The following is a 23892-nucleotide window of genomic DNA, read 5'->3' on the forward strand; positions in this document are numbered from 1 at the left end:
GGCCATGCAACGAGTTGCAAGGACCCTCTTGTTTTCGTCTGTTTATTATTATTATTATTATTATTAGGGCCCGAGCAACGAGTTGCGTGGGCCCAACGGGCCATGCAACGAGTTGCAAGGACCCTCTTGTTTTCGTTCGGTTTATTATTATTATTATTATTATTATTTTTTTTCTTCTTTTTCCGCCTCTTTGATTGCCTTTTTGAAGGCCTTAACATGCGTCAAAACTCCTGAAAATTTGCAGACGCGTCAGGCACGGCGAAAAATTTAAGAATTTAGGGGTCTTGAGCATGGGTGTGGCAAAATGGCCTCGGTAGCGCCACCTACATTTTTAACGGAACAGCCCCTCAAGCCCGTTGCGCCTAAAAATCTGAAAATCTGCACACATATGTAACATCCCATGACGCACCAAAAAGTCTCTTGGAGCCATATTCTAAACCCAACAGAAAGTATTTTTATTTTGACCGGAAGGTGAAAAAATTGTGTGCTTTTGGCCATTTCCAGGGGTCGCTTGAACGCGAACTAGTCCTAGACGCATTATCCGATTGACTTCAAAATTTGATAATTTGTTCTTAAGACATAGACGAAGTTAAATTGCAAAAGTTTCTGACTTTTCATTGAAGGGCGTGGAAGTTATGGCCCCTCAAAGTTCGATCACTCGCCACAAAACAGGAAGTTGCTTTATATTTGCTATATTTCGGCCATACTTTGTCCAAACTGCATCAAACTTTACAGGATTGTTAATGGTACCTATCTGCACACATCCATATGTCAATATTCATACAATTGTTGTAGCACCACCTATTTATAGCAGGAAATGACATATTTTATAGTGTGATGTCCAGTTTCTAGACGGGTGACCAGATTGACTTCAAATGTTGTCAGCCCCTCCTTGACAATTTTTGGAAGAAGTCCTCCGAAAATTGTGAGTTTTGGTCGAAGCGCGTGTGCCGGTTCTGGCCCGTCAAAGTTCGGAAACCCAACTTCCTGTTTGAAACCTCAGATTTTGGGGTAACTTCCTGTTGCGACTCTCGACTTTATCCTATAGATGGAGCCATTGTATTACTCTTTGATGGGTTTTTGGAAGGGGGTCTCTGTGTGTGTGTGTGTGTGTGTGTGTGTGTGTGTGTGTGTGTGTCTGAGGGGGGAGGGGAAGAGGAGTTGATTGAGTCTGTGAGAAGCTGCCACAGGAGGTTACAGTCAAGAGAGCCAAGAGCTGTCACAGATGATGAGCTCTGAAAAATATTATCACAGAAAATAATTAGCATAAAAGCTTTTTTTTAAATTTGTTGCAACAAATTCAGGTTTCTTACACTGTTTCCTTATTGAAAACTAAATTCTACCTGAAATGTATCAATAAAAATCTTCTTTTGCAGTTAATGTCACCAGTTTATAGTTTAGTTTTAATAGCATTCCCTGTCACTGATGTGCCTTTAATATCGGTTCTATCAGGGATCATTTATGTGTTTATCTTACGGGTGAGCCACCTCACAGGTTGGTTATATTACCTGTTGACCTCAGCTCAGTGAGCTAAGACAAGTTTAATGCAGTGTTTTTTCTGATATGAAAATGGATATTATTCAGCACATCTAACCTCAGCAGGCCCCTCTTCAGAAACTCATATCTGCAGATGTCAAAGCTGGCTCAAAAAATTAAACTGGCTTCAAATTAATTTGAAGGAATTGTAGGTTTATTTTGAATTCATGTAATCTTACCATAGTCTCCCTTGACCAAAGCTGAGCGTGGATTGATGCCTGTCTTTACAGTTTGGTTTTGATCAGTTAGGAAATTTCACAAGGGGTCAGCTGATTTTTTCGTGTTACTTCAGTGTACGGCAACAGGAAAAGTGCATGTCTACATCCACCGGCGTCGAGGTGAACCAGCTGAATATAAGCCACTCAAGTTGACGACAAGTGCATTGAAAAGTAAAAGCTGCTGGCCTTTACCTTTTCTTTGTCAAAGCGCCTGTTCAGCCAGTAGTTAGTAAAGTAATATTTTCAGCGTTGTCCACAGTCTCATGACATGTTTAACAGGAAGCACAGCACGCTGGTTAAGCTCATGGCAAACTGTTATAACAGCTAAAATGAAAGCTTGTCTGTATGTAGTCTAACTGGTTAGTTTGTCACTAATCTCCAAATTTTGCAAATTGCTATAAACTTCACTCTCTTAAACCAGTAACAGTCTGAGCTGGACTGATAGGGGTCTGTATGGATAAAGATAAAATCCCGAATGATACCCATCCCTACAGCTGGTTAGTGGCTTCGCCCTGACTTTAGGCAGCTGAGATATTCACTGTTCAAATAACTTCATTATAAGCCTTGTTTAAGCATAAATGATTTATATATGCACCCAATAACAGAACTTAAAAAAAATGCTTTTGCTCAAAGCTCAAAGCTTTTAAACTCAAGTTAAAACTGAGTTTTATCTCCTTTTGGGAGGGGGTATCTCTCTCTGTGTTTGTGTGTGTGTGTGTGTGTGTGTGTGTGTGTTTGTGTTTGTGTTTGAGGGGGGAGGGGAAGAGGAGTTGATTGAGTCTGTGAGAAGCTGCCACAGAGAGGTTACAGTCAGGAGAGCCAAGAGCTGTCACAGATGATGAGCTCTGAAAAATATTATCACAGAAAATAATTAGCGTAAAAGCTTTTATTTTAAATTTTTACATCTCGGAAGTGTGAACTGTTACGCCAGCGTGTGCCCTGCGACCTGCGCTGACCCCGCGGTTGCCGGAGTCCCGCGGTCGCCGCTCCCCCGACGGGCGCCGGGTGCGAGGGCCCGTTCAACGCTGCTCGCAGCTTTAATTATTATTATTATTATTTTTTTTCTTCTTTTTCCGCCTCTTAGATCGGCTTTTTGAGGGCCTTAACATGCGTGAAAACTTACCAAAATTTGCAGACGCGTCAGGCACGGCGAAAAATTTAAGAATTTAGGGGTCTTGAGCATGGGCGTGGTAAAATGCCCTCGGTAGCGCCACCTACATTTTTAAACGGAACAGCCCCTCAAGCCCGTTGCGCCTAAAAATCTGAAAATCTGCACACATATGTAACATCCCATGACGCACCAAAAAGTCTCTTGGAGCCATATTCTAAACCCAACAGAAAGTATTTTTATTTTGACCGGAAGGTGAAAAAATTGTGTGTTTTTGGCCATTTCCAGGGGTCGCTTGAACGCGAACTAGTCCTAGACGCATTATCCCATTGACTTCAAAACTTAATAGTATGTTCTTAAGACATAGACGATGTTAAATTGCGGCAGATTTTGAGTTTTTGTTGAAGGGCGTGGAAGTTATGGCCCCTCAAAGTTCGATTACTCGCCACGAAACAGGAAGTTGCTTTATTTTTGCTATATTTCGGCCATACTTTGTCCAAACTGCATCAAACTTTACAGGATTGTTAATGGTACCTATCTGCACACATCCATATGTCAATATTCATACAATTGTTGTAGCACCACCTATTTATAGCAGGAAATGACATATTTTATAGTGTGATGTCCAGTTTCTAGACGGGTGACCAGATTCACTTCAAATGTTGTCAGCCCCTCCTTGACAATTTTTGGAAGACTGGCTCCGAAAATTGTGAGTTTGGGTCGAAGCGTGTGCCGGTTCTGGCCCGTCAAAGTTCGGAAACCCAACTTCCTGTTTGAAACCTCAGATTTTGGGGTAACTTCCTGTTGCGACTCTCTACTTTATCCTACAGATGGAGCCATTGTATTACTCTTTGATGGGTTTTTGGAAGGGGGTCTCTGTGTGTGTGTGTCTGTGTGTGTGTGTTTGAGGGGGGAGGGGAAGAGGAGTTGATTGAGTCTGTGAGAAGCTGCCACAGGGAGGTTACAGTCAGGAGAGCCAAGAGCTGTCACAGATGATGAGCTCTGAAAAATATTATCACAGAAAATAATTAGCATAAAAGCTTTTATTTTAAATTTGTTGCAACAAATTCAGGTTTCTTACAGCATTTTCCTTATTGAAAACTAAATTCTACCTGAAATGTATCAATAAAAATCTTCTTTTGCAGTTAATGTCACCAGTTTATAGTTTAGTTTTAATAGCATTCCCTGTCACTGATGTGCCTTTAATTATCGGTTCTATCAGGGATCATTTATGTGTTTATCTTACGGGGGTGAGCCACCTCACAGGTTGGTTATATTACCTGTTGACCTCAGCTCAGTGAGCTAAGACAATGTTTAATGCAGTGTTTTTTCTGATATGAAAATGGATATTATTCAGCACATCTAACCTCAGCAGGCCCCTCTTCAGAAACTCATATCTGCAGATGTCAAAGCTGGCTCAAACGTTGTCCACAGTCTCATGACATGTTTAACACGAAGCACAGCACGCTGGTTAAGCTCATGGCAAACTGTTACTAACAGCTAAAATGAAAGCTTGTCTGTATGTAGTCTAACTGGTTAGTTTGTCACTAATCTCCAAATTTTGCAAATTGCTATAAACTTCACTCTCTTAAACCAGTAACAGTCTGAGCTGGACTGATAGGGGTCTGTATGGATAAAGATAAAATCCGAATGATACCCATCCCTACAGCTGGTTAGTGGCTTCGCCCTGACTTTAGGCAGATGAGATATTCACTGTTCAAATAACTTCATTATAAGCCTTGTTTAAGCATAAATGATTTATATATGCACCCAATAACAGAACTTGCAAAAAAATGCTTTTGCTCAAAGCTCAAAGCTTGTAAACTCAAGTTAAAACTGAGTTTTATCTCCTTTTGGGAGGGGTTATCTGTGTGTGTGTGTGTGTTTGTGTTTGTGTTTGAGGGGGGAGGGGAAGAGGAGTTGATTGAGTCTGTGAGAAGCTGCCACAGAGAGGTTACAGTCAGGAGAGCCAAGAGCTGTCACAGATGATGAGCTCTGAAAAATATTATCACAGAAAATAATTAGCATAAAAGCTTTTATTTAAAATTTTTACATCTCGGAAGTGTGAACTGTTACGCCAGCGTGTGCCCTGCGACCTGCGTTGACCCCGCGGTTGCCGGGGTCCCGCGGTTGCCGCTCCCCCGACGGGCGCCGGGTGCGAGGGCCCGTTCAACGCTGCTCGCAGCTTTAATTATTATTAATTTTTTTTTTCTTCTTTTTCCGCCTCTTTGATCGCCTTCTTGAGGGCCTTAACATGCATCAAAACTCCTGAAAATTTGCAGACGCGTCAGGCACGGCGAAAAATTTAAGAATTTAAGGGTCTTGAGCATGGGCGTGGCAAAATGGCCTCGGTAGCGCCACCTACATTTTTAAACGAACAGCCCCTCAAGCCCGTTGTGCCTAAAAATCTGAAAATCTGCACACATATGTAACATCCCATGATGCACCAAAAAGTCTCTTGGAGCCATATCCTAAACCCAACAGAAAGTATTTTTATTTTGACCGGAAGGTGAAAAAATAGTGTGTTTTTGGCCTTTTCCAGGGGTCGCTTGAACGCGAACTAGTCCTAGACGCATTATCCGATTGACTTCAAAATTTGATAATTTGTTCTTAAGACATAGACGAAGTTAAATTGCAAAAGTTTTGGACTTTTCATTGAAGGGCGTGGAAGTTATGGCCCCTCAAAGTTCGATCACTCGCCACAAAACAGGAAGTTGCTTTAAATTTGCTATATTTCGGCCATACTTTGTCCAAACTGCATCAAACTTTACAGGATTGTTAATGGTACCTACCTGCACACATCCATATGTCAATATTCATACAATTGTTGTAGCACCACCTATTTATAGCAGGAAATGACATATTTTATAGTGTGATGTCCAGTTTCTAGACGGGTGACCAGATTCACTTCAAATGTTGTCAGGACAGACTTAAGGATTTTTGGAAGACTGGCTCCGAAAATTGTGAGTTTTGGTCGAAGCGTGTGCCTGTTCTGGCCTGTCAAAGTTCGGAAACCCAATTTTGTCTCAGAAAGGTCAGATTTTGGGGTAACTTCCTGGTGCAACTCTCTACTTTATCCTATAGATGGAGCCATTGTATTACTCTTTGATGGATTTTTGGAAGGGGGTCTCTGTGTGTGTGTGTGTGTGTGTGTGTGTGTGTGTGTGTGTGTTTGTGTTTGTGTTTGAGGGGGGAGGGGAAGAGGAGTTGATTGAGTCTGTGAGAAGCTGCCACAGGAAGGTTACAGTCAAGAGAGCCAAGAGCTGTCACAGATGATGAGCTCTGAAAAATATTATGACAGAAAATAATTAGCATAAAAGCTTTTATTTAAAACTTTTACATCTCGGAAGTGTGAACTGTTATGCCAGCGTGTGCCCTGCGACCTGCGTTGACCCCGCGGTTGCCGGGGTCCCGCGGTTGCCACTCCCCCGACGGGCGCCGGGTGCGAGGGCCCGTTCAACGCTGCTCGCAGCTTTAATTATTATTATTATTATTATTATTTTTTTTTCTTCTTTTTCCGCCTCTTAGATCGGCTTTTTGAGGGCCTTAACATGCGTGAAAACTAACCAAAATTTGCAGACGCATCAGGCACGGCGAAAAATTTAATAATTTAGGGGTCTTGAGCATGGGCGTGGTAAAATGCCCTCGGTAGCGCCACCTACATTTTTAAACGGAACAGCCCCTCAAGCCCGTTGCGCCTAAAAATCTGAAAATCTGCACACATATGTAACATCCCATGACGCACCAAAAAGTCTCTTGGAGCCATATTCTAAACCCAACAGAAAGTATTTTTATTTTGACCGGAAGGTGAAAAAATTGTGTGTTTTTGGCCATTTCCAGGGGTCGCTTGAACGCGAACTAGTCCTAGACGCATTATCCGATTGACTTCAAAACTTAATAGTATGTTCTTAAGACATAGACGATGTTAAATTGCGGCAGATTTTGAGTTTTTGTTGAAGGGCGTGGAAGTTATGGCCCCTCAAAGTTCGATTACTCGCCACGAAACAGGAAGTTGCTTTATTTTTGCTATATTTCGGCCATACTTTGTCCAAACTGCATCAAACTTTACAGGATTGTTAATGGTACCTATCTGCACACATCCATATGTCAATATTCATACAATTGTTGTAGCGCCACCTATTTATAGCAGGAAATGACATATTTTATAGTGTGATGTCCAGTTTCTAGACGGGTGACCAGATTCACTTCAAATGTTGTCAGCCCCTCCTTGAGGATTTTTTGGAAGACTGGCTCCGAAAATTGTGAGTTTTGGTCGAAGCGTGTGCCGGTTCTGGCCCGTCAAAGTTCGGAAACCCAACTTCCTGTTTGAAACCTCAGATTTTGGGGTAACTTCCTGTTGCAACTCTCTACTTTATCCTATAGATGGAGCCATTGTATTACTCTTTGATGGGTTTTTGGAAGGGGGTCTCTGTGTGTGTGTGTCTGTGTGTGTGTGTGTGTGTGTGTGTGTGTTTGTGTTTGTGTTTGTGTTTGAGGGGGGAGGGGAAGAAGAGTTGATTGAGTCTGTGAGAAGCTGCCACAGAGAGGTTACAGTCAGGAGAGCCAAGAGCTGCTTTACACGCGGTATAAAAACTTCAGTTAAGATTTGAGCTGTCACTTGAGAAAGCATCATGCCAAAAACTAAGGAAATCACTGTAGACTTGAAGAATTGTCGATGCTCAGGAAGCAGGAGAAGGATATACAAAGTTATAACAGCATTTCCAAGCGTCAAGAACTCAAATGAGAAGCGTCACCGAGAAATTCAAGGAGAGCCACACTGTGCAGAACAAGCCTGGCAGAGGTAGGAAGCCAAAGATTTCAATGACCCTGGAAAGAAAACCAGTTAGAGACCTGTCTAAAGAACCCATAAACGCTGCCAAGACACTAGGGAATGACTTAGTTAAGTCTGAAATTGTAGTCTCAAAGAAGATTACATGAATTCATGTAATCTTACCATATGTCTCCCCTTGACCAAAGCTGAGCGTGGATTGATGCTGTCTTTACAGTTTGGTTTTGATCAGTTAGGAAATTTCACACGGGGTCAGCTGATTTTTTCGTGTTACTCAGTGTACGGCGACAGGAAAAGTTCACTAGGTCCTCCAGCGTCGAGGTGAACCAGCTGAATATAAGCCACTCAAGTTGACGACAAGTGCATTGAAAAGTAAAAGCTGCTGGCCTTTACCTTTTCTTTGTCAAAGCGCCTGTTTGGCCAGTAGTTAGTAAAGTAATATTTTCAGCGTTGTCCACAGTCTCATGACATGTTTAACAGGAAGCACAGCACGCTGGTTAAGCTCATGGCAAACTGTTACTAACAGCTAAAATGAAAGCTTGTCTGTATGTAGTCTAACTGGTTAGTTTGTCACTAATCTCCAAATTTTGCAAATTGCTATAAACTTCACTCTCTTAAACCAGTAACAGTCTGAGCTGGACTGATAGGGGTCTGTATGGATAAAGATAAAATCCTAATGATACCCATCCCTACAGCTGGTTAGTGGCTTCGCCCTGACTTTAGGCAGATGAGATATTCACTGTTCAAATAACTTCATTATAAGCCTTGTTTAAGCACAAATGATTTATATATGCACCCAGTAACAGAACTTAAAAAAAATGCTTTTGCTCAAAGCTCAAAGCTTGTAAACTCAAGTTAAAACTGAGTTTTATCTCCTTTTGGGAGGGGGTATCTCTCTCTGTGTTTGTGTTTGTGTTTGAGGGGGGAGGGGAAGAGGAGTTGATTGAGTCTGTGAGAAGCTGCCACAGAGAGGTTACAGTCAGGAGAGCCAAGAGCTGTCACAGATGATGAGCTCTGAAAAATATTATCACAGAAAATAATTAGCATAAAAGCTTTTATTTGAAATTTTTACATCTCGGAAGTGTGAACTGTTACGCCAGCGTGTGCCCTGCGACCTGCGTTGACCCCGCGGTTGCCGGGGTCCCGCGGTCGCTGCTCCCCCGACGGGCGCCGGGTGCGAGGGCCCGTTCAACGCTGCTCGCAGCTTTAATTGATTCTGTTTCTATACTAAGCTCTATACAAGCATATACAAATGCAGATGTAAAACATAATACAAAGTAGTTCTATGTTTTGTTGTTTTATCAGTACTACTTCTACTTTCTTCTGCTGTAGAACTGTGAGAAACTGCAGAGCTGGGTGATAATTTTCTGTGGGTTTGTCACTTCAAGCAACACCTCTCTCTTACACACTGCCATTTGATCCATTCCTGCTATAAAAATGTATTTATTATTATTATAACTCCTTAAAAAAAAACACTTTGAGCTTCTTCTTCTTAGGGAGCACTATTAAAAAAATAAAAAATAGTCACCTATAATTTTTACTGACATTTAGTTTTTATTGTGGTCTCAAAAAGTACAGCACAGACAAATGAAGCACATAGTTACAATATCTAGGAGTACTTTACTGAGGCTTTACTGAAGAATACAGAACGCCATAGCAGTGATAATGAAAATATCATCATGCAGATTGCGGCCTTATAGGCAGTTTCAAAGCAGAATATACAGCAGCATGTACCTAACTTCATCTACAGTATCATGGGACACTTTGGCCCTTTATACTCCACAAATTACTGATTTACTATCATAAAGGAAACTGCATTGTTTATTTTATTTTTTTACAATAGTGCAAAGCTGACCATAGCAAAGCAAGAACAGAACGCAAGCAGGAGATGAAACCGGCACTGACATTCACTGAAGTAAACAGCTGCATAATACTGACGAAAAGCATCGACATTCACTTCAATGAGACAAAGATATTTAATACTATTGAAACACAATCAACAGTGCAAGCATGGCAGTAAAATAATTTAGTTTTCAGTTTTCTCCGATGAGGACATTTGTCAGAGCTGTCAGCATCACACACACAAGATGATGACGATGATGATGATGATGTGAACGCTCGTGAATGTTTAAATACAGCGGTCACATGTTCAAGAGAAGCAACACTGGTGTGTGTGAAGATTTGGGTTTTTATTCATTTATCATTCAGTGGAAAATTAAAAGTGTGACTCAGAGCTGAGATGACGATCAAACTGATGCTCCACAGATGATGAACTGGACGGTGGAAGTCTGCGTTTTTAAGGGAACTCAGATAACGAATGAGGAGTCGTCTACTGCAGTGTGACGATATTGTCTGAGTCAGTTCACTGACTCTTCTCTACTTATTCTACTATTCCACACTAGATTCAAGTTCAGCAAGTGTTACACACAGCGGGTTTGGTTTAAAATATTCCATTTTACATTCAGCATCACTGGTGATATAAATGAAGTTTATAAACGTTAAATTTCAGTTCAGGAAGCTTTGAGCAGCTGAAGATCAGCTTGTACCAAGAGAGGTAACTAAAGCGCAGAGATACAGTTAATGGCTGCAGCAGAATAAATTTCATGTGAAGTATAAAAAAATTACCAAAATATTTGCAACATCCTTCACTTTATGAATGCTAACACGGAAAGTGTTGTGTGTTGATAATATTGAATTGTTCTTACGGTTATAGACCATAGTTTTTGAATTGTTTTTATATCAGTTACGATGATATTTGACAGTTTAATGCATAAGCAAATTTTTGTTATCTGTTTTCTTGTTGTAATTGTGTTGTCTTGATCATTCTTGAACAATATCTTTAATCATAGTGAGGTTTTACTGGTGAAATAGAGAGATTGAATTGGAAAAACAAGACAGGCAGTTGACAGTAGGGAGCTGACAGTGACATGTAATATAATGTTAATAAAAAAGTTATTTCTTAAAGAGAATTCAGTGCAGTGTGGAGCTCCTGCTCTTTGACTCTGCAGCTGGTGCGTTGATTGGCTGGTCAACGCCTCCATCTTTAGCATTTTAAATCACATTTTCACTGTCAGTTCTCGTCTGTTTCACTCATCTGATTCATTCTCTATGGAGCAAATCTACATTTAATGTCTTAATTCTCTTTGATGGTTGTTGCTTTTGTAACAAACTCTTCTTAAAGCTGCTACTTGTAGTATTTTAAATCATTAATAAATCTGTGTCAAGTTGACTCAAAGCAAATGAGATCACGGCGGACATTTATTTACAGTAATTACACTAATATCTCAAAATTAACGTGGTAATATTCCACCTCTATTAAATGTCACGTGTAGCAGCTGCTGTATAAAGTGATCATCCATTCCAGCTCTGAGTTAGAAAGCAAAACAAATACTTAGGCACGGCATGGTGCAAATAAACACATTTAAAGAAATGTGCAGTGAAATGAATGTAAATTATTGCTTTGGCTGATACAACAGTGGACACAGTGTCACATTCAATGAATTAAACTAGAATCAAACAATCATGAAAGTGAGCGTGTGAGGAACATTCATAACACAATATATGCAGGGGGTCAAATCAAAGGCAAAAGCTTCTGCAAACCTGTAAAAAAAATGTTCATAAATTATTTTAAAATATTTTTTCTGGATGTAAACATGTGAGAGGAAATAAAAAATGTGACAAAATAAAAAGAAGAGAAGCTCTTTTTGTATCTAAATCACAAACAGTGCTGCCAAAAGCTACACATTTAATATCTGTAATTCACCTAAATAACAAGATCTTTAAAATATTTATGAACATCATTTAGCAGGTTTACAAAACTTTAAAGTTGAGCTCACAAGAAACAAACTGCTGCTGTAAATTATTAAGTTCTCCACATTCGATATTTTGGCAAGAAGTAGAAGTCTTAGGTCTTATGTCATGGTGACATAATAAGTACAATACAATCTATAGCGATCATCCAATACAGACAAAGCTAAGAGATGAACTGGCTCTATGTTGTTTGATTGCTTTTGATTGAATCAGCGCCAGATATATTTCTCTTAAACTTACATTATATATCTATAGCTCTTTGATTTGAATACAAAACTTTGTGTTTTCGACCCATTTAACCTCACGACTTAAAGCCCGAGCAGCTAATTTCCAGAATATTCTGAGCTGAGTTGCAATCTAAGAGGGATTTTTGGCTGAGAAAGTAAGCAATTTGGTTTGTTATTAAGCAGAAAGGTTCATAACTGAGGTGTAACGGCTGTGATACAATCGTCATGAATCATTAAAGCAACAGATAACAATGAGTCTGTGATGGTGTGGTGCAGCCTCCTCATGCACAGCTACAATCGCTATGGTCATCTCTGATGCTGGTGGTCTAACGCTGCAGTGAGGGCGTAGAGGCAGTGTGTATGTGTGTGTATGTATGTGTGTATGTGTGTGTAGAGAGCTGTTGGCAGTGACGCGACATGACGTTAGCTGGGACGAGGTGGGCTGAGCAGAGGAGGAAGAGTGCCTCCCCCAGGTGTGTCCAGTAGTTTGAGGAACCATTTATGTGAGTGTGAAGGGTTACCAGACAACCAGGGGAGACCTCTGTGGGGGGATATGAAGGTGGTGGTGGTGAGGGGGGGGGGTCACAGGTCAGGTGTTTAGAGGTTGACCAGGTGGAGGTCGGAGGCGGAGAAGTGGGGGCACAGAGCCATGTCCGGGTTCTTCAGCTGTCGCAGGATCCTCCGGTGGAACTTGGAGCGGACCCGGTTGAACTCCATGATGTCACTGGGATCCTCCTCGATCCAGAAACGGTGAAACTCCTGCATCAGGTAACCTGACGTGGATGGAGAGGAAAAACGTTCATCCATCATGTGCTTTAAAAAGGTGCTATATGTAAGTTTTTGCTATTGCTACATCGCTAACGTTAGCATCAACAGCTATACACTTCAGCCATTGTTACATCTACAAGAGGTTTGAATATGATGTCATGTTGGACTAAGAGCAGACTGGACGCTACATCACTCACTATCGCAACATGGTACTATGAAACAGTAGGGAGCTAGCTGGTTAGCATGCTAACTTCAACAGAAGAAAAGAAGTGATGGAAATAGAAGCAAAACATTGGTGTTGCTTTCCACCACTAGAGACAGCCCCTGGCGAGTAAAGGAATAAAGTTTGATGCTGAACTCACAACATTTAGAGTGGTAAGTAAATAGCTGCTAACGCTAATGTTAGCTATGTAGCAATAGCAAAAAACCTACATAAAGCACTTTTAAACTGACGATATCAATATTCTTATATATATATCACATGACTACTTCCCCTCAGATCATTTTAGACGTCTTTTCATTGTGTTGTTTTTTGGGACCACAACTTTACTGTTTTGATTGACTCCCACAACTCTCATCAACTTGTTTCTAGCCACAGCAGGCAGTTGTTTTCAAGAAAAGCTCTCTGATAAAATCTCCATACATTGGTTAAATGTCTGAAATAAGAGCTGTGGTTTTAACACAAGCCCAAGACATTTTCGTGTTGTCTTGTGAAAAAAACCCATTAGCTTTTTGTCGAGGGAACCAGGGTGATGCTAACTTCTGAGTTTGGACTATAAAAATATATCACTCCTGCACCACTCTTCCAAACTGTGGTTTCTTGTTAAATTGTGGCTCTATTAACATTCCTCAATATATCTCAGTCATTCCAACTCACAGAACGTCTGCTGGAAGTGCAGCAGGCTGGGTATCTCTGGGGCCACGTTGTACAGGTGGGTCTTCAGAGCTCCGCTCACCAGCAGAGAGTGGGCCAAGTCTGTTATGTTGATGCCCACGATGGCGAAAGAATAGCTGGAGGAAGATGATAAAAAATATAGACGTTGAATGAGTCTATAATAACAGTGGGACTTAGAGGACTGAAAACTGTAGAAACTTTACTCATATGTCACCTTGCAAAACAAAGTTACGAAGTGTTTCACAAAGGAAAACTAAAAACAAATGAAAATGACATTAAACAAACTGGAACTAGGAAACTAAAACTATTAGAAAAAAACTGAATAAAAGGCTTTTTTAAAAATATATGTTTCACTGTAGTAAACTACATTTAATGATTTGTAGTTTGCAGCTCGCTGCTCTGCTGGAGTCATCTCACAACGCTGTGTGGATACAGGAGGATTTTCAGTCCTTATCAGAGCTGATGCAGACTGGAGGCAGAAGGCCGAGCAGGAGAACACAGCAGTAACACACTTCCTGCCTCTTAACACACACACACACTCACACACACTTGCAGTCTCGCCTGCTTAAGTGTACAGCTCTGGTTTTACCTCCTCCACACACACGTCTACATGTGTTGACACTTACCCGATAGCTTTGTCAAGGTTCTTCTGTTCCCATTCAGGCTTGTTTATCTCACTGTGGAGGACACACACTTGAGTCATGTACTGACTACATGTGAAGTGACAATGAGTGAATAAAAAGGAAATCTACACAGAAATCTTTACATGACAAAGAGGAGTTTCTTTTTCTAAGCTGATGCATTTCTAGTGGAAACACCATGTCGCAGCAACATTGTTCAAATGTATAAAAAATAGTATCTTTACATGGACTTAAATATGGTCTAGTCTGGTCTAGGAGTCCCCAAAGGTCAGATCCAACTTCAAAGATGTAAATTCTGAGAGGAGTCTGATTTCAGTTCATTTCTAACTCTAAAGTGACTTTAAACTGCATGTTTAACTTGTTTAATCTGTGTTATTTACTATTAATAAAACTGTTACTACCGTTGCTACCATTTTTTTCTTATTAATTCAATCCAAACAAAACAGCAGACACAATAATATACTGTATTATCCGCTTAGAAACTGTGTTGTAAGATAAATTCTCACAGAATCCGTCTACATGAAATGATCTTGAAACTTCAAGCCCTCAGTTCAAGTCAACTTTTATCAATTTTACTTTTATCTGTAGGAACCACCAAGGATCTATACTTTACAACTGCTCCACTGAGACTCTCTCATACCACAATTTATTGTATAAAATGCCACCATCATGCAAAGTGAAGAACATTAAAGTTAAGAGATGACTCATGACAATTGAATAATAAGTGCATGAAAATTTAGCTAACAAAAAACACCAGTAATTTCTCAAATCATTGAGGACTTAATTACCATTAATAATGCAGGGAAATTAAATAAATGAGATATTTTGAGGTTTTCCTGGTTTCCATTTAAAGGGCAAAGTCATCATTAATGTCATTAAAATCAACAATATCTTAATCCAACTCTCAGTACTTTCTGAATTCTCCACCCTGTCTTTGCCTCTCAGTTCCTCATCTATCTGTTACTATTGATGATGTAAACCTTTAAAAACAGATCAAAAATAGGTTGTTTGATTTTAAAAATACTCCTAAATTTAACACAGCACTGTCACTATTACTATGACTGGAATATTCCTCTTTGTTTCACAGCCACATACTGTGTCTCAGGCTGATAAGACAGCAGGGTAACTGTATTTTTCTCTGAGCATGAAAACAAAAGCGAAAGCTATGAATGGAGCAAAAAGCAAGTGAATGAAAGTGAAGTCGAGTACCTTGGCTTTCGGTGTGAGCTCCTACATTGCATGTGACAGATAGAAGAGGGGGGAAAGCATGGGCAGACAGGTGGAGGTGGAGGTGGTGGACGTGAAGGAGGAAAAAGAAGAATCTTCATTTGTGAAATGAGACAGCTCATTGAGATGCCAGTGATAAACAACTCAGGCAGCACCAGTCAATAAAAAATGATGCAGTGACAGAGATAAAGCTGTAAGAATGAATATAATCAAGCAGAATATGGTAAATGCAGAGTTATGGATGATAAAGTGCAGTTTAAAGTTGAGGAGATACACCAAGTTTCTGGTAGAAATTTTGAAGCTGTTGTTATATTAATAGCAGCGTTTTACTCATACAACTCATTGTGTTTCATTTTTAGGTTAAGATTCCTTCACTGTTCATCGTTCAGGAGGTTTTTACTGGGAGCCGAATTATCCTCAAAGGTCTCCTCCTCTCCAAAACAAACATACCTGATCATTAAAACTGGAATAAAGTAGTTTCTTGTTGAAAATCTGTGTTTTCGGGCTGTTAGCTGAGCCTGTTTTTAGGTTAGGATTCCTTCGGTGTCCATCGTTAAGGTGGTTTTTACTCAGAGCCGAATTATCCACAGAGGTCTCCCCCTCTCCAGAACAAATGGTCCAAAGTACTTAAAATCGGTAAATACACAGAATAAAACAGTTTCATTTTAGAAATCAATGTTTTTCCAGCACTGTTTGACAGACACAGGACGTCATTAAGGGGCTGTGGACTGTAATAATATTTACAGTATAATTTGATTTAAATCTGTTTGTTTTTTGTTTGAAAGGTTTGAATAGTTCTAACCTCCTGAGAACACACTGATCATTAAAAGAGAGATGTTCTACCAAAACCACTTGGCGTACTCCTGTAGTATGACCATGCTCTGGTAAAAACTAAGATGAAGGAGGTTGACGTACTTGTGCTTTGGCTGCAGGGAGTCGTTGAGCATCTGCAGAGCAGTAGCCTTGTCATGTTCTGCAAAATACCTGCAGAGACAAAAGAGAAGCTTCAAGAAAAAGGAATTTAGGAAACATACCTGAAGATTAATTGTTCTTAAGAAATGCCATCAAAATGTATCACTGTCCGACTGGTTTTTGGACCATGATCTGTGTTTTTGTGTGAAGAGACTGAGAGCTTACAGTAGGTTATGCAGGCCCAGTAGACCCATGCCTCTGAAATCAGTCTTGGGGTCGCTGCCTTGGAAACCGATCTCACACCACTGTTTGGAGATGCGGCCGGTGAGAGGTATGTCGGGACGCAGCTCCTTCCATAACTACAAAACACACACAGTTAATTTCCCCTTTTGACAAGAGATTACATGTTGGGGTACATCTGATTAAAAAAGGTTGGGAATCATCGGTCGATTCTAGCAGAGACGGAACAGAAGGAAGGATAAACCATGACAGGCCACCAACGAATCACAGGAGCTTCAGTACCAATAGAGACTATTAATTTTGACTGGTGTTGCTGCTGTGCACCTTCATTAGCATGTCCTCATGCTCAGAGTTTTCACAATCGTAAGGCTCCCTGCGCAGCTTCTCCACCTCCATCACCAGGCTCCTGTAGCCCACGATCTGCAGCAGGCTGGCCTGCAGAGAGATGCCCAACCTGGAGACACACAAGGAAAGGAGTGAGCGAATTCAGTCAGATCTACTTATAAAGTCGCTCTGGGCCACTTATTAAGTGAGTTTGAGCAGGCCTTGCTCAAGGGTAGCTCTGCAGTCATTGCTGAGGAAGCACTTTCACAGCTAGTATGAGGATTTTCAGTGTTGACACCCCAGCTATAGCTACCTCTAATTTGCCACATCACCCTCACACAAGTGATAAAGTAACAGAAATGTGATGTGTAGTGTAGTGTCTCTCACTGTGGGTTGGTGTCAGGGTTAATCTTCTTCAAGGCCATGATGTCGTCAATGGTTTTCTCCACTTTATCAGGGTGGACGCTGAGGGCAGACTGCAGTAGCTAGAGAGGACGAGACCAGAGAAGACAACAAAGGACAGACAGAGGAAGAGAAAATGGGGGATAGATATAAACAGACTGAAGCTATTGGACATACTGTGTATCTATCATATTCGTAGATTTAAAGAGACTTACCTCATTCTTGGAGTACCTCAGGGACGACTCTGGAAGGAAATGTTTGTAAAGTGTGAGATAACTGCAAACGGTAACATGAAAAGCAGCGTTATTCAGAAGCTTCAAAGAAGATTTCGGTTCAAGGCAGATATAAAAAACATATAAACTGATCAGCCACAAGACTGAAACCATCAGCCTGATACTGTGTAGGTCCCTGTGTAGCTCAAGCCCATTGAGACGTGGACTCCACAAGACCTTCGGTATCTAGCACTGAGATGTTAGCATCAGATCCTTTAAGTCCTGTAAGTTGCAAGGTTAGACCTCCATGGATCGGACAAGTCAACAGCTTGAACTCTTTGTCATGTTCCTCAAACCATTCTTGAACAATTTTTGAAGTATGAAAGGGACATTATCCTTCTCAAAGAAGCCAGCTCCAAGGGAATACTGTTGCCTTGAAGGGGTTTACTTGGTCCAAACATCCAAACAAATGCAAAGACCCAAGATTCTGACACCTGTTCCCATTGAAGGCGTTTTTGGTGGTGGACAGGGGTCAGCATGGACAGTCTGACTGGTCTTTAGCTACGCATATATGCAAGATGTGGGGCACTGTGTGATCAGGGTTTCAGCGGTTTGTGCTACAGTATCTCTTCTGTGGGACTAGGCCACATGACATGGGCCAACCTTTGCTCTCCATACGGATCAGTGAACCTTGGTTGCCCATGACCCTGTTGCTGTTTCATTGCTTGGCCCTCCTTGGACTACTTTTGGTATGAAACCACCAAAGGACCTGCTTTTTTGTAGATACTCTGACCCAGTCATCTAGTATTTCAGCCCTTGTCAAAGTTGCTCAGATCCTTACTTTTGCCTACTTTTCTTCCTTCTAACACATCAACTTAAAGTACTAACCAATCCAAGTCCTTGACAGGTGCCATTGTTATGAGATACTCAACGTTATTCACTTCACCTGTCAGTGGTTTGAAAGTTGTGGCTGATCAGTGTATTGAAAGTTCAAATTATGAACTAAATTATGAATAAATTAACCCAGAAAAGATTGAGGTTAAATACTAAATGGATGGATAGAAATCAAAGCATTAACAAAATAGTCTTGGAACTTTATTCCCATTTCCAAGGTTCCACTAAAAATAAAAATGAACCATATATAATTAAATAAAAATATGCTGTTAGTTTCATAATTTTAAAAAAAGAAAGATAAAACTAAATGTCAGGCAGCGTGTAGGCAGTATCTGGGCCTACCTATCTTGAGGGTCCTGCGGGCTCCATGTTTGTTGTTGTAGCAGATTCGCTGCAGCTCACAGCGTCCCGTGAACTTCCTGACGACAAACTTCAGGCCCCGCCACAATAATTTACAGTAGAGGAACACGAAAAACTGGGTCACCACTCTGAAGAGAAGATGACGAGAGGGATTAGACGGATAGAAAGAAAGAAAAAGAGGATACAGACACAGATAATAGATAGTATATTTGTACATTATATTTGTATAGAGGAGGTCGTGAAGAAGAAAACTATTAAGTATTTCACAACAACAACAACAACAACAAAAACACAGATAGGAGAAGAGTTCAAAAAAATAAACATCAACCTCTTTCCTCTTACTCTCTTTTTTGTAAATCATCTCACAACCCCACATATTTATCTTTTTGTATGCTTGGTGGGGTCCTAACTCCTGTATTGGCACCCATTGGTACGGAAAGTCTAAGTCCTGATCCTTCCATGTTTGACTCTGGTCCACTAGCTTTGACTGATCAATGTATTTTCTCATAAAGAAGAAACACTGACCACTACGTCTTTGCTCGTGATCAAAATTAACATCAAATCAAGCTCATAATTTGACAATTACAGCACAAATCAATGTTAAGTTTTAACCCACTGATATCTCACTGTTGAAATCTTATTATAGTGTATTATTTGCTCTTAATTGAAGACATTTTCAATCCATTTCCACTCAAATTTGCTCTAAAAAGTGTTTCTTCAGGTCTGCATCAGAGGTCTGCAGTTCAGTTTATTAGAGATCTAAGACTAAAAATGTATTTTCAACTGATTTTGCAGAGTAATAAACAGGTTTAACAGATTGAACAGTTTTCATTATCACCGTAGACAGCAAATATCCACATGAACATGAGAAGAAAGCAAGAAACAAAGTGATGATACTATAATGGAAAAAAGAGGAGTGGGGAGGAGGACAGTGTATAAAGAAAAGGAAGACCGAAAGTTGTGCTTCACTTCTCGTCTACCAGGGGAGACTCAGAGCAGATCACAGTGTGCTATTTATACAGGTGACACCGAGAATGAAAATGGAGATGTGTGTCTTGGGAAATGGCAGAGTGACCCATTAAAGAAAATGTGGAGGCTTCACTCTGCACTGAGCAAAGAAACGAAGATATTATATGTTACTCTGATCTAAACCCTTTTATCATCAGATTTTTTCCTGAGGTTATTCATCATTTTCTCTCTTTGTTTGTTTATGAGGAATCGAGTTTACAACCTTTTCATGCAGAAATAAATCCCTCTGACGCTGAGGGATCACCGCGAAACATCATCCTCCTTGTCAAACAAAAAGACAGTAAGTGATCACCGGTGCAGTCCTGAAGGATTAATTCCTCCCTTCTAAGCCTGTGGATGAGACTGGCATGTTAAACAGCTCACACAGACATTTTCTTAACCTTCAAGGAGGTAAAGGGGGGGATGGTGGAAGGATTATTCACAGGTTACACTGCAACCAAACAGTTACAGGTTTAATGCACAGTGAATGTGGACAGTCTGTGAAAACACTATATAAATATCTTCTGTGGCTGTGGAGGAGCTCAGAAAATATCCCTGCTGATATCATCAGTTATCTGAGCTTGGTTTTTACTGATAGAAACCCTGCAGGTGTAATTTTGTAGGGTAAGGGGGACAGTTCTCAAGTATAATTTTGAGGTATTTGTATTCAAGTATCTCCATTTTACACCACTGTATACTTCTACTATACATTAAAATATTAAACTTTTTACTGCACTACATTTATGTGGTTGCTGCAGTTACAGATTAAGATGTTACATTTAAAAAAACATGTAAGCTTATAAAATGCAATGGAGGTCGGAACCGGGAGTGACGTCACCAACGTTTTAACGGCATTTCAGTTAAGAAGTCGAAAAAACATGGACGCCCACAGAACTGCTCTTTCGTAGTATACGCGACTTACAAATAAATATACACTCAGTCTGACGAACATACTACATGCAAACACTTCATATCGTTCTTAAAACGCCGTTTAATTTTAACTGAAAAAAGACACGTTAAGCAATGAACGCCAACCGTTTCAAACATACACCGGACTCGCTATTGTTATCAATACTACGCGATATTTTGCGCATGTGAACCGTGTAGTAACATGTCCATGAATAAAAACTGAAGAGTACTATGTGTACGACTGACTTAATGTGAGACAAATAAGACAGAACTGCTATAAACAGTAAAATTAGCAGAGTGTTCACTACTGTTGACGCGAGTGGCCGCCATCTTGGATTCGTATGCCGATTTTCCAAGTTGGAAAATTGTCAAATGCTGTGACTGCCCCATCAGCTATGAGCACTGAAACGAATGCGAAATGTATTAGAGACCATCTTTTCAAGTTGACCTGGTCACAGATCAATAAACCGTATCACTACTGGTCCACTACAGTACTAACACTAACCAAACAAACTGGACTTTGGGTCGTGTACTCGGCTCCAGGCCTGGGTTCCTGCTAGCTGCCTGAGATGTTAGCAATTCCAGAAAAAAGAGACACTTTCTCCTTAAACTTCTAACTTCACTTCAGTAACTGTTGAAATGTCCCTAAAAAAATATTTCAACATTTCTGTATTCATTTAACTTCTGTTAAGGGGGTTTTCCAGAGAGTGAGGCTGCTGTTGCATTATGGGAAATGTAGGACCAAACTTTTGACCACTTCATTTTAAATCTAAAATAGTAATTTTAAATAGTCTATTCCAAGTTTCCCAACTGACATGAAAGTGCAGCATTAAATCACTGGAGAACAGTGTGATCAGCCAGAGCCATTAAAGGTGCTACATGAATCATTTTTACATCAGTAAACCATTACCACATTCATTTGAGCACATTAGTATAATTACTGTAAACAAACACAGCCATTAGCAAAAACAAAAAAACAAATTGGCAGCTTCCCCCGGCCTCCTCTGTTCATTAAAACTAAATGAAGCTGAATATCTTTGAGACTCACAAAGGGAGTAAAAAATGTGAACTGAAAAATGTTTTATTCTTTTAACTGGCGCCACCACAAAGAGTAGGAAAAGAAACTAAGGGTAGGGAACAGTGGGAATTATGGGGAATGTGGTTTAAAGTGGGAGAAACCCCAGAAAAAAATTAAGGTTTAAAACTTTTCGGTTTGCCACTTCCTTTTAATTAAATTAAATTTGTGCGTATTTACTCATATCTTGCAACTTTTGTTCCAACTTTTATCATCTGTTTTAGCTTCTTCCCACCTGCTATTTTATTTGACCCATTTTAAACCCTGTTTAAATGTATTTTTATGTTGTTCTGTGTTTCTTTTGTATTGTTCTATTATGCCTTATGTGAATAAATTTGCATTTAAATAAAAACCTTACAAATGTATGATGTAAAACCAAGAACAAGGCTCATTAATTATCCACCTGCCTGTGTGTTAAACACTATCCTGTGCTCAAAAATATGAGGTATATCATTAGATTTATCAGTTCTACACTGAACAGAACTATTAATAGAAACAGCAGAGGAGAGCACTTGGTTTAACATGTGCTCCATGATTAAGAGGCCTCCTCTCTAACCGACCCACTCAAACCAATTCACACCACAACAGCCACTTACTGGCCACACACAGTATCATAATCGATGGTGAAGAGAGCTTTAATGGGAGAACTGGGAATACACGGTCTACTACAGTATTTTGTATAAACAAGTCGTTACAGCAGATCGAAGATGAAACAGGAGGAGATGCTTTAGAAGAAGAGGAGGAAGAGGAGGGTGTGATTCATGATGAATTCCTTCACATTTGAATAAAAAATAAAAATGTAAATGAAGCCCTGCCTGCGTCGATGCAACAACGCAGCCTCACTCGACGTTTCTTTACCTGAGAAAATGCTTCATCTTGGTCGCTGTGCCCCCTCAGGTGTCCTCGGTGGTGTCTTTCTGTGGAGACGGAGGAGAAAACAGCGGGTTCAGGTTCGCGGATGAGGCCGACACATGAAGCGCTCGGGTCGGGCCCGAGGCTCCGGGAGCTGTCCGCGGTGCTGAACGATCACCGCGCATGTTTAATCGGTTTGCAGCCTTTCTGTCGGGCTACAGTCAGTACAATTAGACAGAAACAATAAGTATTTTCAAGTCTTATGAACGTGTGTCCCCTCCTCCTCCTTCAGAGACGAATAATCCTGTAAAACCAGGCGATCACAGCTCGATCGTCTCCAGCAAAACCGAAGCTCAAATGCATAATTGGTGGCAACAGACGACTCCTGTAACGTCGGCTTCACAAGAAATACATTCAGTAAATTCAAAGCTATAAAACACAACAATTCAACTCACCGATTTGAGATAACAACAGGCGAAACAGGCGGTGGGATGCGGCGGGGTGCAGCGTTCAGTCCTCTTCACTCGGCTACAGTCGTCTGCTCTTCCTCCATGATGACAGTCACTGACTGAGGCTGAGGAGCTCCGGTCTAAAAGCTACAGCAGGGCAATGCAGTGCACAGTACAAAGGGTCAAAACCTCCATCAGCACAGCATTACGGCCAATTTATCCCAGAGAATGATTTAAAACACCATTAGATCCTGTCCTAACAATGGATTTTAAAGATACATTATTGCATTTCATTCATTCTGGTGACTTTAAAATGGCAAACCAGGCAGAGGACTTGTGTCTTTTTCATCAGCACTGTGGTAAAATACCTCTGGCTGTTGCAGGGAAGGGGACCTATGACCTCTTGGAAGAGCTGTAAACACTGTAAACAAAGTTGAAAACTTCTTTGATTTTTGACAATTATTTGTGAAAATCTGTCTTAAAGTCTGTAACTGACATTCTCGTCGCTAAGAGATTCATAGAACTGTTACAGTTACTGGACAAATGTCGAAAATACAAACTTACCATTTTGTATACAGTCTTCTTGGCCACATATAATGTATCAAAATATGTGCTGGATGAGTGCAATGTTAGAAAAAAAAAGGCTTAATGTTATGTTACCAGCCAGTGAAGAGTCTTTCTATAAGTTTTGCACATACTACAGCTCCTGTCTAATTATTGTCCATTTCTCTGTTCATGTTATTATCACTTATAAAAAAATACCCTTGGTTAAGATAATTTTTTGTCCAAGTATCAGATGCCCCATGTACATACACTCTTGCTAAAATAGCGTAATATGTAAAATTGATCACTAAAATTAACACAAATTAACATTTGTACTAAATTTGAAGAAATTCCAAGACACTGCTGAGATATGAGAAGACAACCTGAAAACATAATGTCTCTGACGTCGTCAGCTTGGAAGAATAAAAAGTGTAAATTAACAGAGAAATAATAATAACAATAATAATAATGACAAATAACAATAGTTATAACA

General features: G+C 40.2%; 1 protein-coding gene across 2 annotated transcripts; it reads right to left on the reverse strand.

The window, feature by feature from the left end:
• Positions 1 to 9182: 9182 nt before the first annotated feature.
• Positions 9183 to 22979, reverse strand: elmod1 (ELMO/CED-12 domain containing 1). Of its 2 annotated transcripts, XM_051078788.1 has the most exons (12): positions 22863 to 22979; positions 22414 to 22472; positions 18546 to 18691; positions 17313 to 17341; positions 17083 to 17180; positions 16696 to 16825; positions 16357 to 16490; positions 16135 to 16203; positions 15202 to 15222; positions 13978 to 14028; positions 13334 to 13467; positions 9183 to 12461 (listed from the first exon to the last, which is right to left on the reverse strand). In XM_051078788.1, exons 2-12 carry the CDS (start codon positions 22428 to 22430, stop codon positions 12286 to 12288), a joined length of 1005 nt encoding a protein of 334 aa, XP_050934745.1. In that variant the 5' UTR covers positions 22431 to 22472; positions 22863 to 22979; the 3' UTR covers positions 9183 to 12285. The 2 variants fall into 2 exon arrangements, with proteins under 2 accessions (XP_050934745.1, XP_018556380.1); XM_018700864.2 differs by lacking the exon at positions 15202 to 15222 and having other exon boundaries at positions 22863 to 22978.
• Between the last annotated feature and the right edge of the window lie 913 nt (positions 22980 to 23892).

This window comes from Lates calcarifer, linkage group LG20 (assembly GCF_001640805.2).
Source record: "Lates calcarifer isolate ASB-BC8 linkage group LG20, TLL_Latcal_v3, whole genome shotgun sequence".
Classification (NCBI taxonomy): domain Eukaryota; kingdom Metazoa; phylum Chordata; class Actinopteri; family Centropomidae; genus Lates; species Lates calcarifer.